Genomic DNA, 22962 nt, shown 5'->3' with positions numbered 1-22962 from the left:
CATGCCTGCCTAGTGTCCGATGTGTGCAGCAGGGCCCGTTCTAAGCCTCTGAGACTGCAGGCCAGGAGTGCAGGGAGACTGTGGCTGGGGCGCGGACCATTGAGAGAACAGTAGGGTCTCAGCACGGCCCTTTAAATAGCTGAGCTATGTAACATGTTTCTTCTCTCTCAGGTGACTGCTGTGCCCCCCTTGTGGGAAAAGCCTCCTTTGGAGAGCACTGGTTGTATGCCCCGTCCTCCTCTAGGAAGGCCAGCAAAGAACACCTCTCAGGCCTCTCTTCAGAATGTCCCCCTAAACACACCTGACAAGAAGCAGCCCAGAACTGTGGATGCTGCACCCTCCCAAGAGCCTAGCAGCAACGAGAAGCTTAGAACCACCAGCCAGAAAGCAGAGCCCATTTGCATGGGCCATTTCCACAACCGCCACATCGTCCAGCAGCAGCTGATTGAGAGGCAGAAGAAGAAACTTCAGGAACAGCAGAAAATAATTCTTGAACTGAAGGAAAACCAGCGGCTGGCAGAGGCTCGATGGGCAACGGAGCGTGCCGCAGCGGGCACAGATGGGCAGAGCCGCCTGCTGTCGAATCCCAGAGAAGAGGAGGAACCAAAAAGAGCATGTCAGATGCTTCTTAAGTATGTCCATTGTATCAGAACACACTTTGGACTGGTTATTTGGAGTTTCCACTATGGGACAAGGGGCTCCCAAACTTCCTTGCTCTGCTTCCAGATGCCGTAATCTTTTCCTTTTCATTTATTCTATACTCTCAAAGCAAAGACCAAAAAACCCAAAGTCATTGCCTTCAACCCAATTCTGACTCGTAGTGACCCTGTAGGATGAGCAGAACTGCCCCATAAGGTTTTCAAGGAGCAGCTGGTAGATTCAAACCGCTGACCCTTTCTTAGCAGCCGAGCTCTTAACCACTGCGCCAAAGAAGCCCTGTTCATTGTGGTTGGTATGTGACAGATATGAACAGGTATTTAAGGCAAGAAGCTACTCCTGAGAATCCAGTTGTACAGCCAGCGTTTGTGTCATGGCTTTGTCTGAGGAGCTCTGTTACTATACCAGTAAAAGAGAAAAAGGATTACTCGCTCTGACTAGGTTTTTGGGTTTCTGACTACGTCTAGTGCTGAGTAGTCAGGTCAGACAACATCAGGTCCAAATGGAGCCAGCCCTGGGCTGGCTAATTACCTAGCATAAACTTGGAATGGTTTGCGATAAAAGTAAGTATCACGTGCTTTTTGGAGCCTGGAATATGATTCTAAATTTCTCAAAAACCATTTAGAACTATTTCAGACGTGCTTGAGACAGACTTAGTGCGTGTGATAAATGGTAGGCTAAGAAGTGGTCATACCTATTGATTCGAAGCACTAGCATAGGACTCAGAGGGCCTGACTCCTGTTGTAGACTCAGGCCAATCAGTCAACCTTTCCCTGCCTCATTACACCCGTTTATCCAATGCGTAATCATTAGTTATCTCAGAGAGTATGGATTAATTAAAGTTTGTAAAATTCTTTGAGATCGTCAGGTGAAAGGGTTTGAAGGAAGCGGATTATTGGCCTGAACTCTTTCTTTTTTTCCCCTCAGCTCGCCTGCTGCTTTCCCTGGGACTGAGGCCAGTAGGAGCGACTCCCAAAATTCTCTTTCTGGACCCAGAAGGAACCCAAGGCAGCCATTGGCACCCCATCCTATATTGAAAGGCAAGGTCATCTTGGCAGTCGCTTTGGTGGTGGTCTTCCCCCTTCCTCCAGTCAAGCTCGTTTGGACTAAATCACTGCAACTGTTGGGTTTTGAGAGTCAATTCGTGCATATTAAAACTTCTGTGATACGTATCCGGAGTAATCTTGTCTAATTCACAAAGGAACTCTCCACATGACAGATTCCTAAGGGCACATTTTCTTTGTTGTGGATGTCCTGGCCTATGGGGCTGGTTTGTGTAGGTGCGGGCACATGCCCACCTAGCTTCCGATGTGAACAGCAGGGCCCGTTCTAAGAGTGGTCAGAGCCTGAGACAGGTAGACCCCTGAGGAGCAGAATGCACCAGAAAGTGCCATTGCTTTTTTTCTGCCCCTCTGCCAAACTTCATGGTCTTTCCAGGTAGCACACATCCCAAAATTGCTGTAAGGTGTAATGTGTTTCTATAATCTGGGATTTGGATTGTGGAAAAAGAAAAAAAAGATGGGGCAGTTACACAAATGAGAAAACCCTTTGAGGAAGCTGCTAAGGATAAACATTGATAAAGATCACCTATCATTTTACTTTGATAACATTAGTATATCTGCCAGTTTACAGCAATCCAAGTTAAGGTATTACATCATTTTATGAGTTGCACCTTTATGATTAACCAAAAAAAGCAAACCCCTTGCCATCGAGTCAGTTCCAACTCACAGCAACCCTATAGGACCGAGTAGACTTGCCCACGTAGGGTTTCCAAGGAGCAGCTGGTGAATTCAAACTGCTGACCTTTTGGTTAGCAGCTGAGCTCTTACCACTGCACCACCAGGGCTCTCCTTTATGTTAGGCTTGTACTAATTTGATAACACTTTTGATGCACATAGAAAACCATATTTAAACAAAAATAATATGATGAGAATAGAAGCACTCTTCAAAACCCACTAGTGACTCTGCCAGTTGTTCTTCCTCAATACTTAGTCACTCGCTGCCTATAGATTTGTCTCTGTTAGTAGGCACTCTCAAGATTGTACTGTGGTTTGTAAACCTGTGACAAGATTGTCATTCTAACAAGAGGTGGTGTCATCTGAAGGACACCGTGCTGCAGTCATCCCTGTTAACAAAGAAATTGACAGTCTTCTCATTGGCTATCTGCCAGGATGGCGATTCACACCATCTTTGCCCACCCCAAGGCTGGTGAGGAAATGTGCAGTTCAGTGTGATCCTTTGAAAAAAAAGAATTATCGGTTGATCAAACAGTTAGTGTATTTTAGAATCTCAAGCTACTTTTCAAGTAGCCTTTAATGATTAGCTCTAGAAAAAATAGGGAAAGCGCGTCACCTTCTCAAGGGTCTCTGCCTTTGACCCTGTCGTCTCTTTCTTCCTTCTTAAAAACATTCTCACACCCACCACTACTCGTTCTGCAGCAAAGCCTGTACTTATATCTGTAAGAAATAATAGCCTGCTAAGTTTTTAAATTAATTCTTGAAATTGGAACTTAAATTTTCTTCTCTTTAACATGGCACAAGGAACCGAGAGTAACTAGTGGCTGGTTTAGGGGAGCAGAATACCGACTCCCCCGCACCCATGCCCCCTCCCTGTGTAGACCCCAAGCGACTACAGAGTCAGATTATCAGACCATCTTGCATGTTGGCTTCTTTTGGATCGATATGTAATCAACTGTCAGGAACACAAGTCTGACGCTCAAATTCACTCAGACGCCAGTTCTCCAAACGCCTGGTACAGTTCCATTTCCTGCCCATCTGGATATCCAGCCCTGAAAACTGGATTAAAATGTATTCATTGTGACCCCAAATTTTAGTTTGTTTGTTGTTCGTGTTACATATACAGACATAAGTACAGAGACTTCAGAAAAATGAGCAGACTCACTTAACGGGATTTGAGGAATAATTCTGTTCTCCAAGTATTCAAGTATTCGTTAGCTGTAATTAAAGTTTTCCACATTTCATCAAAGGTATTATCAAATCAAAATTCTGGCTTCTGGGTTTCAGATACGAAAAGCCTGTCATGAAGGCACATCTTATCTAAAGCAGCAATTGTCCTGGTAGAAATGTAAACAAAAACATGATGAATCTGCAAGTTGTCCATCATTGCTGCGGTTGGGATTGTGGGTGTTTAACCTAGAGAGTTAAACATATAAACGCATAAGACATATATATTTCTGAGATTGTCAACACTCAACTTGCAAGAAAACCCTAATGATAACACTAAATTTTACTATGAAGTGGAGACATTTCTTTTGCAGTGTTCCTCCTCTTTTTTATATTGGAACTCTGGTACTATTTTCTAGCCATGGAAGAGAGAGCAAGTCAGCGCGCCGAACGTAGGCGGATCTTGGCAGAGAGGAAGAAAAAACAAGAAGAGGAGAAACTGGTAATAAATACAGAATGCCAACTGAGGCAAGAAAAAGCACTTGTATAGGTCTTTATTAAAAAACGAAATTTTCCTTGTTGGAGCCTCTTGAGATAAGAGTTAAGCCAACTTGGGAAACAGCCTTTTGCCTACTGGCATGAATTTTGTGACAATGTTAGGAAAATAAGGGGGGTAAGGATCAACCTCATTAGTGTAGCAGGAAGAAAATATTACAAAAAATTGATGGGAGCTGGCAAATGAGAGATTTACCCATAACCAAGACTAGAGTGTCGTAGGTAGGTGTCCACTCTGATAGTTTGCAAGGGGGAATAGTTCCTATTTTCCAAAGTTTTGACCCAGACTGCCAGAAGTAAATCGTTGTAAGTAGCAAAACAAAAATGAACAGTTCCAAGAATGGCTTTTTGGTAAAAAGAAAGAAAACTTTTTTTTTTTTTTTTAATTTTACAGTTGAAATTAAGAATTGAAAACTAATCATTTTGTGATGAAAAATTGTTTTATTCATCCTCAGTCTCATCTTCCCAAGTAGACAATGATTCTTTTGGAGAAACCTTTAAATTTCACAACTAACTACCCGTTGGTCAGGTTTTCTACTTTTATCACAACATGCAGACTTCTCCCAGAGATGGGACGACCACTGTGCATAATACATGCTTGACTTTTCTCAACCTGAAAAATGTTATTTCCATATAAATTGAGAGTTTGGATTATCACACATTCTAATCTTCATCAGGCCCAGTTAAAGGCCCAAGAGGAGGAGCGCCAGAAGAGGGAAGCGGACGAAAAGGAGGCTCAGCTTGAAAGAAAACGAGAAGAGCAGAGACTGCGGAAAATGGTTAGTAGTGTCTGTTTGGTTCGTCAGCTCAGGCCTGTTGTATGTGATACTCTGGTCCTGTGCACCCTTCCCATCCCAGGACTTCTGTCTGGAACACTCTTCTCATCTCTGTTGTTTTTCTACCTGATCTCCAGATCTTAGTTCAAACATGACATCTTCCAGGTTAGTCTTTCCTGCCCTGCCCCAGCATGCTCCCACTGAAAGTTCGGTGAGGTCCCACCTTATGGACTCTCGTAACGTTCTTTCCTTCAGAGCATTTCCAGTGCTTGGAATTACACATGTATTTTGTGTTTGTTTTGTTAATTTATGCCTCCCCAACTAACCTGTAATCTCCATAAGAGCAAAGGGACCAGTCTGGTGTTGCGTACTATATTGGCTACCAGTATGCCTGGCATATAGTAGGATCCAGCAAAGATGTGTTGAATGAATGAATGAATGAGTGAAAGGCAAGTAAATGAACAAGTGGAAGAAAACATAAAGAAGAAGTAAGAAACAAAGCTCTTGCTTTCAAGGTTATTAAATTCTAGTTGGGAAGATGCACACCTGTCAGACACTATAGAGACAGCATATGCTATCCTGTGTGACACAGGCCGTAAGAGATCCTGAGGGTCATACAAGGCAAGATCCATGAAGATTTTGGAGAAATTAGAGGCATTTTCATAGAAATCCTCCTTTAATGTCCTCCCAGGCATTATGACTCCCCAGAAGAGGGACAGTGTTCTAAGATGTCACATGCATCAGACCATAGAACCCTTTTTGATGGAACACCCAGTAACATCTCATGGAAAAACTTGGGACCATGCTACTGTAAACCAGTGAGACGATTTTTAAAGTAGATAGTATAAAAATGTTTTCCTCTCATAATAAAATTAATATCTGTTCATCATAGAAAATTTGAAAAATGGAAAAAACCTGAGTTCAGTCCTAAGAATTAACCACCAAAAGCCAAACCCAGTGCCGTCGAGGCGATTCCGACTCATAGTGACCCTACAGGACAGAGTAGAACTGCCCTGTAGAGTTTCCAAGGAGCGCCTGATGGATTCGAACTGCCGAGCCTTTGGTTAGCAGCTGTAGCACTTAACCACTATACCACCAGGGTTTCCTCCTAAGAAGTAGCTACTCTTAATCTCTTAGTATATCTACTTGCGGTCATTTTCTCTGTGCATCCTTCTCTGTCAAGTCAATTCTGACTCATAGTGACCCTATGGGACAGAGTAGAACCGCCCCATAGGGTTTCCAAGGAGCACCTGGTGGATTCGAACTGCCGACCTTTTGGTTAGCAGCCGTAGCACTTAACCACTGCGCAACCTGGGTTTCCTGTGTGTACGTCGGTGTATACAATTCTTAAGCTGCTTTTTTCACCTACGATTCTCTATCATAAGCATTTTTGCTTGTCATTCTGAATTCTTCAGAACATTTTTTGTGTGAACAAAGTCACTTTTTAAACAAACTTGTTTATTGTGGAATACTTGAGAGGTACAGAAAAGTTGCAGAGGTAGAGAGCTCCTGTATACCCCTCATCAGTCTCAGTTTGCCCTAAATAATAATCTTATATGACCCTGATACATTTGTCAAAACTAAGAAATCACCATTGGTACGTTACTGTTAACTCCAGACTTTATTTCGATTTCACTCGTTTTTCTACTAATGTTCAGGATCCCGGTCCACTGGATCTTCGCATTTAGTTTTTATGTCTCTTTGGTGACCCTCTGGTCTGTGACAGTCTCTCAGACCTTCCTGGCTTTTCATGACCTTGACAGTTTTTCAGGAGTTCTGGTCAGGTATTTTCTAGAATATCCCTCAATTTGCATTTGCCTGCTGTTTTCCTTATGATTATTCTGGGGTTATAGGTTTTTGTGAAGAATGCTACCGAGGTGAAGCCCCCTCCTAATCATATTTTATCAGGGGTTCATGATATCAAGATGACTTATCACTGTTATCACTGGTGATCTTGACCTTAGTGACGTAAAACAGAGTTTGACAAGTTTCTCCACTGTCATGTTACCGTTTTTCCCTTTTCATACTCCGTTCTTTGGAAACACTTCGTTAAATCAAGTCCACCCTCCAGGTGAGGAGACACTGAAGGGAGGGATGTTTACATGTATTATTTGGAATTCTTCGGTAAGGAAGATTTGTTTCTTTTCCCCCATGTGTTTGTTTATTCAGTCATTTGTTCTTATCAGTATGGATTCATGTACATTTATTTTATACTTTAGGTTATAATACAGTATTGTTATTTATTTTGTTGCTAAAATTGTTCCAGTGAGGTCTTTGGGGTTGGCTTCTATGTCCCTTTAATGTGCCTCTGTACTTTTTGGTTTTTAGTACTTCACTTTCTGGCACTACAAGGTGCTCCAGGCTCATCTTGTTTTTTCACTGCCCCAGACCTAGAATCAGCAGTTTCTCCAAGCACCCTGGTTCTAAATACTATTTAGAAAGCAAAATATGGACACTGGGGGTACTTATTGCTACTAGGGTGTCACTGATTCTAGACCCTCAGCAGACAAAGCTCGGTAATATACATATGTGTACTTAAGCCACATATACACACCTATCTATAATTGTTTTTGTACCTCTCCAACTAGATATATATATGGGACTCTGATGGAGCAATGGTTAGGAGCTTGGCTTAACAGCTTGCCTGCTAACCAAAAGGTCGGCAGTTCAAATCTCCTAGCCACTCCTTGGAAGCTCTATGGGGCAGTTCTACTCCGTCCGATAGGGTTGCTATGAATTAAGCTAAACATTGAATCCAAACTGACGTCTCTGACTCTAATCCAGCAACAAAGGGTTCATCTTACTCTTCCTTCTTGCTTGTCATAACTTCCCTCTCTGACAGCGTGAAACCTGCCTCCCACCATCTACCATACCTTTACTTATTTGTTCAACTCCAGTATACATGTAAGGCAGTTTTAGAACTGTTAACCCACACCCCCATGAGAAACAAGTTTACCAAGTAGAGTACAGTGTTATGTACAGTTCATTTTGTCTCTGTTGAAATTGCTTCCAGTTTTTAATGATATGAATAAAGCTGCTATAAACAGTCTTGTCTAGGCTTTTGTTTGGACATAGGTTTTCAAATCATGTGGGTAAATACCTAGGAGTATGATTGCTGGGTAGTGTGGTACTTCTATGTTTGTAGATAACTTCCAGACTGTCTTCCAGAATGGCGTGTATTCCCACCAGCAAAGAATGAGAGTTCCTGTTGTTCTGTGTCCTTATTAGCACTTGTTATTGTCAGTTTTTGGGTTTTAGTCACTTTAATAGGTGCATCTCATGGTAGTGTTTATTTGCATTTCCCTAGTGACAAATAATTCTGAAAATCTTTTCATACATTTACTTGCCATCTGTGTATCTTCTGCAGTGAAGTGTCTGTTCAGATTTTTGCCCATTTTTTGAGTTGTTTGTTTTCTTATTGTTGGGTTTTAAGAGTTCTTTATATATCCTGAATCAATTCCTTTACTAGATACGTGATTTGCAAATATTTTCTCCCAGTCTGTGGCATGGCTTTTAATTCTCTTGACATTGTTTTTCACAGAGGAAAAGTGCTTAATTTTGATAAAGCCCAATTTATCAATTTTTTCTTTCACAGATCATGTTTTTGGTGTTGTATCTAAAACCTCACTGCCAGACCCAAGGTCACTCAGATTTTTTCTGATATTCTTTTAGAAATTTTATAGTTTCATGTTCTATATTTAGGTCTGTGGCCCATTTTGAGTTAAGTTTTGTGTAAGATGTGAAGTGTGTGTCAAGGTGGATTTTTTTTTTTTTTTTTTTTGCTATGGAAGTTCAGTTGTTCCAGCACCAACCCTAACATTTGTCAAAAATCAGTTAACTGCATTTCTGTGGGTCCCTTCTAGATTCTCTGTTCTGCTCTATTGATTTATATCTCTGTTCATTCGCCAGTAACACACTGTCTTGTAGCTTTGTATAATAAGTCTTAAAATTGGGTAACATGAAATCTCCAACTTCCTTCTTTTTCAGAATGTTTTGTCTGTTCTGGTTACTTTGCCTTTCTATATAAATCTTAGACTTGTCCTTATCTACAAAAAATCTTGCTGGGATTTTGGTTGGGATTGCATTGAATCGATAGATCAAATTGGGGGGTGTCTTAGTTATCTAGTGCTGCTATTACAGAAATACCACAAGTGGATGACTTTAACAAACAGAAATTTATTCTCTCACAGTTTAAGAGGCTAGAAGTCCAAATTCAGGGTACCAGCTCCAGGGAAGGGTTTTCTCTCTCTGTTGGCTTAGGAGGAAGGTCCTTGCTATCAGTCTTCCCTGGGTCTAGGAGCTTCTCAGCACAGGGAACCTGGATTCAAAGGATGTGTGCTCCTTACTCTTGTTGCTTGGTGGTAATGAGGTCCCCATGGTCTGCTAGCGTCTCTTTTTTATATCTCAAAAGAGATTGTCTTAAGACACAGCCTAATCTTGTAGATCGAGTCCTACCTCATTAGCATAACTGCTGCTAATCCCGCCTCATTAGCATCATAGAGGTAGGATTTACAACACATAGGAAAGTCACATCAGATCACAAAATGGTGGGCAGTTACACAATACTGGGAATCATGGCCTAGCTAAGTTGATAGATATTTTTGGGGGATGCAGCTCAATCCATGACAGGGAGATTTGACATTTTAACAATCTTGAATCTTCTAATGCATGAACATGGTATATAGCTCCATTTATTTAGATCTTGTTTGATTTTTTTCAGTAGTGTTTTGTAGTTTTCCACGGATTTTGCATATATTTTTTTAGATTTATACCTAAGTATTCCATTTTTTTGGTGCTATTGTAAATGATGTCTTTTTTAAATTTCAGGTGCCAGTTGTTCATTGCTAGTATATAGGAATACAATTCACTTTTGTATGTTAACCTTGTATCCTGCACAGCCTTGCTAACTCACTTATTAATTACAGGAGTTTTTTGTTGTTGTTTTGTCTTTTTTCCTTTTTTAAAAAATAGATTCTTTGGACTTTACTATATAGACAACCACGTCGTATGCCAGTAAAGGCAATTTTATTTCCTCCTTTTCAACCTGTATGCTTTTTATTTATTTATTTATTGCTTTACTGCACTGGCTAGGACTTCTAGTGTAAAATTGAATAGGAATAGTGAGAGAGGACATCCTTGTCTTGTTCCAAATCCTAGGGGGGAAAGCATTCAGCTTCTCACCATTAAGTATGGTGCTAGCTGTAGGATTTTCACTGATGCCTTTTATTAGGTTAAGGAAATTTCCTTTTATTTCTAGTTTCCTGAGAGTGTTTATGTAATCAATAGATGTATAATTTTGTTGAAAGTTTTTCTGCATCTAGTTTTTGTTATTTCACCTGTTAATATAGAAAATTACATTGTTTTCTTCAATGTAGAATCAGTCTTCTCGGGATGAACCCCACTTGGTTGTGATGTATAATCTTTTTTATATAACTAGATTTGATTTTCTAATATTTTATTAAGAATGTTGTATCTGTTACATGAGAAAATGCTCTCGATCATTAGCCATTAGAGAAATGAAAATTAAAACTATGATGAGATTCCATCTCACTCCAGCAAGGCGGGCATTAACCCAAAAAACACAAAATAATAAATGTTGGAGAGGCTGCGGAGAGATTGGAACTCTTATACACTGCTCGTGGGAATGTAAAATGGTACAACCACTTTGGAAATCTATCTGGCATTTTCTTAAAAAGTTAGAAATAGAACTACCATACAACCCAGAAATCCCACTCCTCAGAATATACCCTAGAGAAATAAGAGCCTTTACACGAACAGATATATGCACACCCATGTTTATGCAGCACTGTTTACAATAGCAAAAAGCTGGAAGCAACCAAGGTGTCCATCAATGGATGAATGGATAAATAAATTATGGTATATTCACACAATGGAATACTACGCATCGATAAAGAACAGTGACAAACCTGTGAAACATTTCATAACATGGAGGAACCTGGAAGGCATTATGCTGAGTGAAATTAGTCAGATGCAAAAGGACAAATACTGTATAAGACCACTATTATAAGATCTTGAGAAATAGTATAAACTGAGAAGAACACATTCTTTTGTGGTTATGAGAGGGGGGAGGGAGGGAGGGTGGGAGAGGGTTATTTACTGATTAGTTAGTAGATAAGAACTACTTTAGGTGAAGGGAAGGACAATACTCAATACAGGGAAGGTCAGCTCAACTGGACTGGACCAAAAGCAAAGAAGTTTCCGGGATAAACTGAATGCTTCGAAGGTCAGCGGAGCAAGGGCAGGGGTTTGGGGACTATGGCTTAAGGGGACTTCTGAGTCAATTGGCAAAATAAATTCTATTATGAAAACATTCTGCATCCCACTTTGAAGTGTGGCGTCTGGGGTCTTAAATGCTAACAAGCAGCCATCTAAGATGCATCAATGGATCTCAACCCACCTGGATCAAAGGAGAATGAAGAACACCAAGGTCACACGATAACTATGAGCCCGAGATGGAAAGGGCCACATGAACTAGAGACTTACATCATCTTGAGACCAGAAGAACTAGATGGTGCCCGGCCACAACCGATGACTGCCCTGACAGAGAGCACAACAGAGAACCCCTGAGGGGGCAGGAGAACAGCGGGATGCAGACCCCAAATTCTCATAAAAAGACCAGACTTAATGGTCTGACTGAGACTAGAAGAATCCCAGCGGTCATGGTCCCCAAACCTTCTGTTGGCCCAGTACAGGAACCATTCCTGAAGACAACTCATCAGACATGGAAGGGACTGGACAATGGGTTGGAGAGAGATGCTGATGAAGAGCGAGCTATTTGTATCAGGTGGATACTTGAGACTGTATTGGCATCTCCTGTCTGGAGGGGAGATGGGAGGGTAGAGAGGGTTAGAAACTGGCAAAATGGTCACGAAAGGAGAGACCAGAAGGAGGGAGCGGGCTGACTCATTAGGGGGAGAGTAAATGGAAGTATGCAGTAAGGTGTATATAAGCTTATATGTGACAGACTGACTTGATTTGTAAACCTTCACTTAAAGCACAATAAAAATTATTTAAAAAAAAAAAAGAATGTTGTATTTGTGCTTACAAGAGATATTGGTCTGTAGTTTCTTTTCTTATGATGTGTTTGTCTTATTTTGATATTCGGATAATGCTAGTCTCATAAAACAAGTTGGGAAATGTACCCTTTTCTGTTTTCTGAAACCCAAGTATTTAAAATTGATATCACTTCTTCCTTAAATGTTTGGTAGAATTCACCAGTGAAACCATCTGGGCCAGGAGTTTTCTTTTTTAGAAGGTTTGGAATAACAAATTCAGTTTCTTTAATGTTGTTCTTAGGTGCCATCAAGTCAGTTCCAACTCATAGTGACCGTAGGTACAACACAACGAAACACTGCCCAGTCCTGTGCCATCCTGACAATTGTTGCTATGCTTGAGTCCATTGTTGCAGCCACTGTGTCGTTCCATCTCATTGAGGATCTTCCTCTCTTTTGCTGACCCTCAACTTTACCAAGCAAGATGTCCTTCTCCAGGGACCGGGCCCTCCTGATAACATGTCCAATTTCTTTAATAGATATCAGTAATTCAGGTTTTTTGCTGTTAACCTGGAGGTATATCAATGTTATTTCTATTCAAAGAACCAACTTTCTCCATTGTTTTCAATTCCGTTGATTTCTGGTCTAGTTTTTATTATTTCCATCTCCCTTCTTGCTTAAGATTTTGCTCTCTTTTCTTTAATTTCCTAACATGAAAACTTAAACTATTAATTTTACATCTTTCTTCATTTCTCATATATGCATTTAGTGTTATTAATTTTCCCCTAAGAACTGCTTTATGTGTATCCTACACATTTTCATTTTCTTTTAATTCAAAATGTTTTTTAATTTCCCTTGAGACTTTCACTTTGTCCCATGAGTTATTCAGAAGTGTTTAATTTTCAGATATTTGGGGATTTTTTCCAGATATCCTTCCGTTATCTGAATTTTAGCTTAATTCCCATTGTGGTCCAGGAGTGTACACTGTAGGATTTCTGCTCGCTAAAACGTGTAAAGTTTTGTTTTATGGTCAAGGCTGTGATCTGTCTTGATTTTATATCAATCCGACAGTCTCTGTCTTTTAACTGGTGTGTTTAGACTTTTCACATTTAAAGTGATTATTGATACATTTGGATTAAAATCGACCATCTTGTGAGCTCTTTTCTGTTTACCATATTTGTTCTTTGTTTCTTTTTCTCTTATTCTGCCTTCTCTGATTTCATCTGAGCATTTTTTATTATTCCATTTCATCTCCTCTATGGATTTATGATTTACTCTTCTATTTTAAAACATTTTTAGTGGTTGCCCTAGGTTTACAATTACATTTTAAAAATAATCTTCATCTGCCTTCAAATAATGTTACACCACCTCACATGTGAGAAAGGACATTATTGTTTGTTGTTGTTAGCTGCTGTCAAGTTGACTCCGACTCATGGCTATCCCACATACGCAGTGTTGAACTGCTCCATAAGATTGTCAGTGCCATGGCTTTTCAGAAGCAGATGGCCAGATCTGTCTTCCCGGGCACTTCTGGAGGGGTTCAGACAGCCAGCTTTCCACTAGTAGTGGAGCACTTAGCCACAGAATTACAATAGCCTTCTTTTCAGACACCGTGAAAACAAGAACACAACAGAGTAACATCTTTAAAGGGTTGACAGAAAAAACTGTCAACCTAGAATTCTATATCTAGAGAAAATACCCTTCAAACGTGAAGGAGAAATAAAGACTTTCTCGGACAAACAAAAAACTGTGGGAATTCATTGCCACCAGACTTACCCTAGAAGAAATGTTAGAGTTGTTTAAGCAGAAAGAATGATGATATAGGCTGAAAACCTCGATCTACACAAAGAAATGGAAATTTCCCGGTGTACCATCCTCTGTGTGTGTGAAAGGACATTATACTAATATATTTTCATTTCCTCCCACCCATCCCTTGTGCTATTGTTGTCATATATATAATGTATATTTTACTTTTATTTATACTATAAATAACCCATACATTGTTACTGTTACTGCTTTAACCAGTCAGTTATCTTGTAAACCAAACCCATAGCCGTCGAGTCGACTCCAACTCACAGCACCCCTATAGGACAAAGTAGAACTGCCCCATAAAGTTTCCAAGGAGCGCCTGGTGGATTCGAACTGCCGACCTTTTTTTGGTTAGCAGATGCAGGTCTTAAACACTACAACTCCAGGGTTTCCAGTTGTCTTTCAGTGCAATTAAAAATATTATATTTTATCTTTATTTCTTCCATTTCTGATGCTCTTCATTTCCCTCAGTTTTTGTTTGTTGGCGCTTGTCTACTAACCGGAAGGTTGGCAGTTCAGACCCACCCAGCAGCTCCGTGGGAGAAAGGCCTGGCAATCTGCTTTCATAAAGATGACAGTCTAGGAAACCTTACGGGGCAGTTCTGCTCTGTCACGTAGGGTTGCTGTGAGTCAGAAATCAGCTCAACAGCGCCCAACAACAACCACATCTTCCAGTTACCTGATACCTTTTCTCAGCTGCGTCACATCTCCTGATGAGACCGTTGAGAGCATTCATTATTTCTGCTACTGTTTTTTATTTCTAGCGTTTTCAGCTGATTCTTATAGTTTCCATGTCTTTGCTAAAATTAAGCCATCTGATGTTGAATAATGTCTAATTTTTTCCCTTAGAGCTTTTAACATATCATATGTTATTTAAAATTCCCTGTCTGATGATTTCGACATCTGTGTCGTATTTGAGTTGTGTTATGATCACTGCTTTCTCTCTTCCGACTGTTTCTTTTGTTTTGGGGTATGTCTGGTATTTTTTTGGTTGAAAGCTGAACATGTTATACTGAACAATAGATACTGAGATAAATAGGCTTTATGTGGAAATTTGTGTTAATCTAGCCAGGAGTTAGGAAATGTTTGAGGTTCGTTGTCCCTGTGGTTACCAGCTTTGAGGTTTGTGTTGCTTTGAGCACCAAACCAATAAACAAACAAACCCACTGCTGTGGAGTCGATTCCAACTCATAGCGACCCTGTAGGTCAGAGTAGAACTGCTCCATAGGGTTTCCAAGGCTGTGAATCTTTATGGAAGCAGACTGCCACATCTTTCTCCCACGGAGCAGCTGGTGGTTCGAACCGCTGACCTTTCAGTTAGCAACCCCACAGAAAAGTAGACTTTGAGAAAACCTATTTTTCCCTGTAATCATCCAGAAATGGTTTTCTTTTTTGGAGTCTAGACACCATGGAGTTATAATTCTAAGAGGAGAGTCACACCATGACTTCTGTGTACATTTGAACAGGGCTATTTGGCTGAGCCTGAGTCTGCATTAAGTTCCTGTTTACAAGTGCCCACGGCCACCTTACGCGCTAGGGACATTGCTGTGAATGTGGAGCCGGTCATCTTCTCTGTTTTCCTCCTCCACTTAATCCTTGGTTTTCTCTTATTACTCATGAGTAAACTATTGTACATAATTTCTGTTTCTGGCCATTCAGTTCGACAACTAGCTATTCAGTGTCTGGAATAGAGATTATAAAGGCTATTTTGGTTTAATGTTCAGAGAATATGGACATTTCGCTTTGAGGAAATTGTACCGAAACAGGTAGTTTGGATTAAAAGATTGGTGACTCACCCTTCCAGGCTAACAATGTTCCAGCGCTTTCCCTTTTGTTTTTTCTCACAGACGTCTCAGGCACGTTAAATTCTCTGTCAGAATCAGCCACTTCACCACTGCCCTTTTCCCACAGTGAAATTGTGGGAAGTAAAGAAAAAAGAAGCTTGAATTAAATGTTTTTGTATTTATACTACAGAGGTTGACCACTTCTGGGAAGGCATTTTTTTTTTTTTTTTTTTGACTCAAGATCTTTATTGATTTAACTGCAACAGCCAGCACTGGTGAGAATTTAACTTTTTTCTTAATTTCCAAATACCTGCTGGTTTTGAAGGACAGTGAGGACACAGAACTGATCATGGAATCACTCAGGACTGCCCCAAAGACTGCGTGGTGCCCTTTGTTTTCCATCCACAGGTGGGAGGGGTGAAGGGATGACCTCAATGGGGAGACGCAGGGAAAACCAAGGGACACACAGGCAGGCTCCACTTTCCGTTCAGAATGGATGAAGTGGGCCATTGGTGGCACTGAGACAGGGAAGGCATTTTCTTTATTAATTATTGTAAAAGTGCTTAAAATGGACACCTGAATACGTGAATCTCCTCTGGGCTCTCCAAGGTACCTGCTTTAACCCTTTCATTACTTCATTTTTTCTCCTTAATTTTTAATTCACTTATTTATTTATTTATTTATTTTGGTGGCATGTGTTTTCAGTATTGGACTACATGCTTACAAACTGAGCATGTTTAAGTTTTTGGTTTGTAATATGGATTTTGGGAAGTATGATCTGGTAATACAAGCCACCAGTGAGGGGAGTGGTCACTAATCTGTGGTATGATAATATACCAGTGAGAGCTATATAGATAATTTATTGTGGGTGCCTTTCCATTAGGTTACATGGGGAACCTCTGGTTTTCCAAATATGACACAGAAAAACCAAAACAAACCCATCAGGGTTCCCTATCACACAGGAAAGCCATAATTATGCTCACAAGTCTTATCTCACAGGATAAAGGGAAAAAAAGCGAAATGTTTACAAAACTAATACATCCAGGAAGCATCACCTAATAGAATGTTCAACCTGTACAACAGTGAGGCTCCCACTCTGGTATGCCAAGGTTCATGCATTTCAAAAGGGACCTACCTTGACACTAAACATAGAACTGGAATAAAGCCTTACCTCTGAGGTGCAGAGGCATAAAAAGCGGCTGGTATGCTAATAATGGAAACCCCGGTGTCTACTGGTTAAGAGCTACGGCTACTAACCGAAAAGTCGGCAGTTCAGATCCACCAGGCGCTCCTTGGAAGCTCTATGTGGGCAGTTCTACTCTGTCCTATAGGGTCACTATGAGTGGGAATCGACTGGATGGCAATGGGTATGTAGTATGCCAATAACCCAATAGTAACAAAAGAGTTTAAGGTTTAACCCCTGAGGAAGCAGAGGAAAGAGATGGGCCCCATTTTCAGGTGAAAGAAGGCACTGGTTCCCAGTACTCGGTGATACAGACACGACCTCGGGAGCAGGGTGGCTTGCCTGCTACCTCTGTACTCATGTTCACCCCACACAAACTCCCATGGTTTCAAGTAAAAATTACCCCTGGCCTGGGCTTGGATTTCTTTTTCTTTATGAGAGGCAGAGGTTATACTGGGGCTAGAATGGATGGTCCATGCCAGATTCATTGAATCCCCTAAGCTTAAGGTGTCCAGGAATTTTGGTTTTGAGCACTGGCAACAGCTCCCTTTGGGAACTTCAGTGGGGTCAAATGATTACCAAGCACTGCAGCATCCCTCTTCCAGCCTCGCAAGCTTAGAAATGTGGCCAAGTGGGAGTTTAAATCCCTGGGAATTTTGTCTCAGCTCGGTAAGGTTCTCCACATGGTATCTATGACCTACAGTATGGTCTGCCAGGGCTGCAGGCAGAGGCTAAATTAGGCAAAGAGGAAACCACAGACCATCTGAGCAGAGACTCAAAAGACCGTCCCTAAATACAAGCTTTGACAAATGGTATCAACTTCCAGGAGCAGCCTAGAGAAAAAAAAAATTAAATTCCAGAGGGTGGGAAAAGTGAATGATTAATTGGAAAAATTAGTATGTACATAGACCAAGAGTCAGGAAGGGTGTGCGTCAGGGTTGTATCCTTTCACCATACTTATTCTAATCTGAGAAGCTGGACTATATGAAGAAGAACGGGGCATCAGGATTGGAGGAAGACTCATTAACAGCCTGCGTTATGCAGATGACACAGCCTTGTTTGCTGAAAGTGAAGAGGACTTGAAGCACTTACTGATGAAGATCAAAGACCACAACCGTCAGTATAGATTACACCTCAACATAAAGAAAACAAAAATCCTCATAACTGGACCAATGAGCAACATCGTGATAAATGGAGGAAAGATTGAAGTTGTCAAGGATTTCATTTTACTTGGATCCACAATCAATACCCACGGAAGCAACAGTCAGGAAATTCAATGACACATCGCACTGGGCCAATCTGCTGCAAAAGACCTCTTTCAAGTGTTGAAAAGGAAAGACGTCACCTTGAAGACTAAGTACACCTGACCTAAGCCATGGTGTTTTCAGCCGCCTTATATGCATGCCAAAGCTGGACAATGAATAAGGAAGACCAAAGAAGAGTTGATACCTTTGAATTATGGCGTTGGCAAAGAATATTGAATATACCGTGGACTGCCAAAAGAAAGAACAAATCTGTCTTGGAAGACGTACAGCCAGAATGTGCCTTAGAAGCAAGGATGGAGAAACTATGTCTCACATACTTTGGACATGTTATCAGGAGGGATCAATCGCTGGAGAAGGACATCATTCTTGGTAAAGTAGAGTGTCAGGGAAAAAAAGGAAGACCCTCAATGAGATGGATTGACACAGTGGCTGCTACAGTGGGCTTCAGCATAACAACGACTGTGAGGACAGCGCAGGACCAGCAGTGTTTCATCCTTTTGTACATAGGGTTGCTATGAGTCGGAACTGACTCGACGGCACCTAACAACAATAACCACCCCATAATCTAAATGAAGGGCTGCACTGCTGGGTTTTCCTTAATAACCAGGGGGAAATGTTCCTGACTGCTCTCCTCAGTAGGTGTTTTACTTCTTAATAGCTTTATAAGAGGTCAGTCATTTCTGTGAATAAATCCAGGAATATGCACAGCCATGATTCCTGTAGGGCTCATGACGGAACTTTTGCTACCCCCTGGGCAGACTTGTTCTCCTTTCTTTTAATGCTCCAGAGCTCTTTTACCATGGTTAACACACTGTTGAGTGGCTACATGTTCAAATTAATTCATAGGCTTTTTGTTGAAATTCATTAGTTTTTTTGATCATGGCGTTTTTGCTTCTTTATGTTTCCAGAAAGAACTAGAGAGGCAGAAGAGAATTGAGAGGAACCAGCAGTTGGAGGCAATAGCAAAAGAACATTATGAAAGGGTTGTGCTAAGAAAAAAAGGTCTGGAGCCTTGGAAGAGATTGAGAATGCAAATCAAGCAAAACATGCAGGTAAGTATCACACTGTTATTCCTCCAGTTTTTTCAAATAGGATGAACACCCGGTTCGACTTTGGAGGGAGTTTGGTGATTTAAAAGCCAGGAGAATAAATGAGTTGAATGTGCGTATTTCTTTGGGATAAAAGTTTAGATTTGGTTGTCCAAGGTAGAGAAAAGCTAGTATAAATCACAGGTTAGGAAAAATTAGAGTTAGAGACCTCTAAAGGGAGATGAACGGAGGCTTCTCTCCATTTTAGCAGAGTTAAAGAGAGAGACGAATGACTACCATCCAGTGTACTAGGTTTCTGCTATGAAAACTTTGCTTAACTAATAGCCCCCAAATGACAGTGGCTTATGGCTCAAGCATTTACTTCTCGTACATGTCTGCAGGCCAGCTGTGGACTGGGCCCAGGTCTCCGCGGAATCCTCTTATTCGGGTTCCAGGGGCTACTTACTTAGGACATGCGTTTCTTCTAGCAAACGTCAGAGGTGCAAAAGGGCACGCCAAATCACGTCAGCCCACGTGAAGGCTGTGCCTGTATCCTGTCAGTGAACATTCCGTTAGCCGAAGCACATCATACGGCCAAGCTCAAGGTCACTGAGGGGAGAAGGAGGCTTTACCTATTCACTGGGAGGCACCCTGAAGTCACTTTGCAAAGGGTAGACCAAAACCAAACCTACTGCTGTCAAGTTGATTCTGACTCCTAGCAACCCCATAGGACAGAGCAGAACTGCTGCATAGGGTTTCCAAGGCTGTAGTCTTTACGGGAGCAGACTGACACATCTTTCTCCCGCAGGGCCGCGGGTGGGGTTGAACTGCCAACCTTTCAGTTAGCACCCAAGCACTTAACCACTGTACCACCAGGGCTCCTTATTGCAAAGGGTATGGGTATATAACCCTAACACAGGGAACAGTAGTCCACTCTACTACCAGAGGTATATGAAATCAACCACTAGTAAAATTTCCGGAAATATCCTAACAAATTTATACAGTGTATCTTTTTATAGAACAGGGCACTCAATTAAATGATCAAGAAGTTCAAAATAGAGAACATGTTATACTTAGAACTGTATTTAATAATAAACTCAGTAGTGTATACCAGTTATGACCACTCTTATTTATACTTTTGGCCAGATTAATACTGAAAGGTAAGACCAATATTTCCGTTATTAAAAACGAGGAGTAAAAATGAACAGTAATGCTTCCCGTTGTAAGAGACCAGCCAAATTCAGTAATGCTGTGTCTGTGAGTGTGACTTAGGCTGCTTAGCAAACCGATTTACCCTTTTATCCTCTTCGTTCTCATCTTATTTTCATACTTTCTTTCCTTTTTTTTATCTTCCCTAAATGCTCTCCCCACCGTTTTTCTCTGTCCCTGATTTTCTGGGCTCTAGAACCATTGAGTACTGAACCAGCCAAGAAGGCCAAGCTGTGGTGGTCAGCGCTGAGGGCGGGAAGGATCCATCCCTTTTCGGGACCTGGACTCCTCTGTGCTCCAAGCCATCACTAGTTTGCTCTGGCTTTTTCCTGGGAATGTGAAGGGAGACTGTCTTCTTAATCCTCTGAGTGAATGAATCTGGAAATGAACTTTAATCCTTGCTTCCCACAGTACGCCACTGCAAAGACTGGTCGTATCAGATAGCTTCCTATTGACTGCTCCTAGTTTTGTTTTTTAATGGCCTTTGTTTGTTTTTCATTGTTAATACACAAAGGAAAACCAGACAGAGAATTGGAAGGACCCATTCTCCTGTCCTTACCAGCTCTTCCTTTTCCTCCTTGTTTTTGACTGAGCAAAATTGAAAAAGGTACAGAATTTAGAAAACAAAATAGTATCTCTGGATAAATATTAAAATTTAAATGTTTTTCAGTTTCTTCATAAAAGAATTTAAAAAATTTAAGAAGATAATATGGGCTCTAAATGTAGAAAACCCAACTAAAATAAAAACAGAAAACATAGATCAGAAACCAGCATTTCCAAACTTTTCTGTTTCTAAAATCATCTGGAGAACTCATAAAAATGCACATTCATTCCTGGTCCCATGTCCAGGGATTCAGAGTAGGTATGAGTTGGGGAATCAGGGAGTCTGCATTTTAAGAAGCAGCCCAGGGGATTCTGGTGTGAGTGGTCTGAGCACCATGTTTGAGAATTGCCTCTTTGATTCCTAACAAGTATGAGTTTCCTTCTGCTGCTGTAACACATTACCACAGACTTAGTAGCTTAAAACAGCACACATTTATCTCATAGTTCTAGAGGTCAGAAGTCCAAATATGTCTCACTGGGCTAACGTCATGGTGTTAGCAGAGCTAGTTTCTTCTGGAGGCTCTGAGAGGAGAATCTTTCCTGGCCTTCTTCAGCTTCTCTGTTGTTGTTAGGTGGTGTCGAGGCAGTTCCGACTCACAGCAACCCCATGTATAACAGAATAAAACACTGCCCGGTCCTGCACCATCCTCACAGTCTTTGTTAGGCTCGAGCCCATTGTTGCAGCTACTGTGTCAGACCATCTCATTGAGGGTCTTCCTCTTTTTCGCTGACCCTTTACTTTACCAGGCATGATGTCCTTCTCCAGGGACTGGTCCCTCCTTATAGCATGTACAAAGTACGTGAGACAAAGTCTCACCATCATTCCTTCTAAGGAGTATTCTGGCTGCACTTCTTCCAAGACAGATTAATTCTTTCTTTTGGCAGTCCATGGTGTATTCAGTATTCTTCACCAACATCATAATTCAAAGCCGTCAGTTCTTCTTCGGTCTTCCTTATTCATTGTCCAGCTTTCGCATGCATATGAGGTGATTGAAAACACCGTGGCTTGGGTCAGGTGCCCCTTAGTCTTCAAAGTGACAACTTTGCTTTTTAACACTTTAAAGGGGTCTTTTACAGCAGATTTCCCCAATGCAGTACATCATTTGTTGTCAAAGTTTACAAATCAAGTCAGTCTCTCATACAAAAATTAATGGACACCTTGCTGTATACTCCTAGTAGCCCTCCCCCTAATGAGACAGCACACTCCTTCACTCCACCCTGTATTCCCTGTATCCGTTCAGCCACCTTCTGTTCCCCTCTACCTTCTCATCTCCCCTCCAGACAGGAGCTGCCCACATAGTCTCATGTGTCCACTTGAGCCAAGAAGCTCACTCCTCACCAGTATCATTTTATATTCTATTGTCCAGTCCAGTCCCTGTCTGACAAATTAGATTTGGGAATGGTTCCTGTCTTGGGCTAACAGAAGGTCTGGGGACCATGACCTCTGGAGTCCTTCTAGTCTCAGTCAGACTATTAAGTCTGGTCTTCTTACAGGAATTTGAGGTCTGCATCCCACTGCTCTCCCGCTCCCTCAGAGGTTCTCTGTTGTGTTCCCTGTCAGGGCAGTCATTGGTTGTAGCCAGGTGCCATCTAGTTCTTCTGGTCTCAGGCTGATGTAGTCTCTGATTTACATGGCCCTGTCTCTTGGGCTCATAATTACCTTGTGTCTTTGGTGTTCTTCATTCTCCCTTGCTCTGGGTGGGTTGAGACCAATTGCTGCATCTTAGATGGCCTCTTGCTAACGTTTAAGACCCGAGACGCCACTCATCAAAGTGGGATGCAGAATGTTTTCTGAATAGATTTTATTATGCCAGTTGACTTAGATGTCCCCTAAAACCATGGTCCCCAGACCCCTGCCCCTGCTACACTGGCCTTTGAAGTGTTTGGTTTATTTAGGAAACTTTTTTGCTTTTGGTTTAGTCCAGTTGTGCTGACCTCTCCTGTATTGTGTGTCATCTTTCCCTTCACTTAAAATAGCTCTTTTCTACAAAAATATGGAATACTTCATGAATTTGTGTGTCATCCTTGTGCAGGGGCCATGCTAGTCTTCTCTGTATCATTCCAATTTTAGTACATGTGCTGCTGAAGCAAACACCATCATTTGATTTCTTGACTGCTGCTTCCGTGGGTGTTGATTATGGATCCAAGAAAAATGAAATCCTTGATAACTTCAGTCT

At 41.3% G+C, this 22962-nt stretch overlaps 1 protein-coding gene and 1 non-coding gene across 5 annotated transcripts in view; one reads left to right on the top strand and one right to left on the bottom strand.

Annotated features, from left to right (window-relative positions):
* CCDC191 (coiled-coil domain containing 191) overlaps positions 1–22962 on the top strand; it is an 88879-nt gene that overhangs the window by 56232 nt on the left and 9685 nt on the right. For all 4 annotated transcript variants that reach the window (XM_023551772.2, XM_010593013.3, XM_023551771.2 and 1 more), the window contains 5 exons: positions 172–632; positions 1585–1697; positions 3980–4062; positions 4793–4894; positions 18854–18997. In XM_023551772.2, the coding sequence (XP_023407540.2) occupies positions 172–632; positions 1585–1697; positions 3980–4062; positions 4793–4894; positions 18854–18997 (903 nt within the window). The remainder of the gene's footprint in view (positions 1–171; positions 633–1584; positions 1698–3979; positions 4063–4792; positions 4895–18853; positions 18998–22962) is intronic.
* Positions 22774–22880, bottom strand: LOC111751475 (U6 spliceosomal RNA). Its single transcript, XR_002786593.1, has one exon. It is a non-coding gene; the product is annotated as a U6 spliceosomal RNA (small nuclear RNA).

Source organism: Loxodonta africana, chromosome 1 (assembly GCF_030014295.1).
Source record: "Loxodonta africana isolate mLoxAfr1 chromosome 1, mLoxAfr1.hap2, whole genome shotgun sequence".
NCBI lineage: Eukaryota > Metazoa > Chordata > Mammalia > Proboscidea > Elephantidae > Loxodonta > Loxodonta africana.
This window is presented reverse-complemented; position numbering and strand designations above follow the sequence as displayed.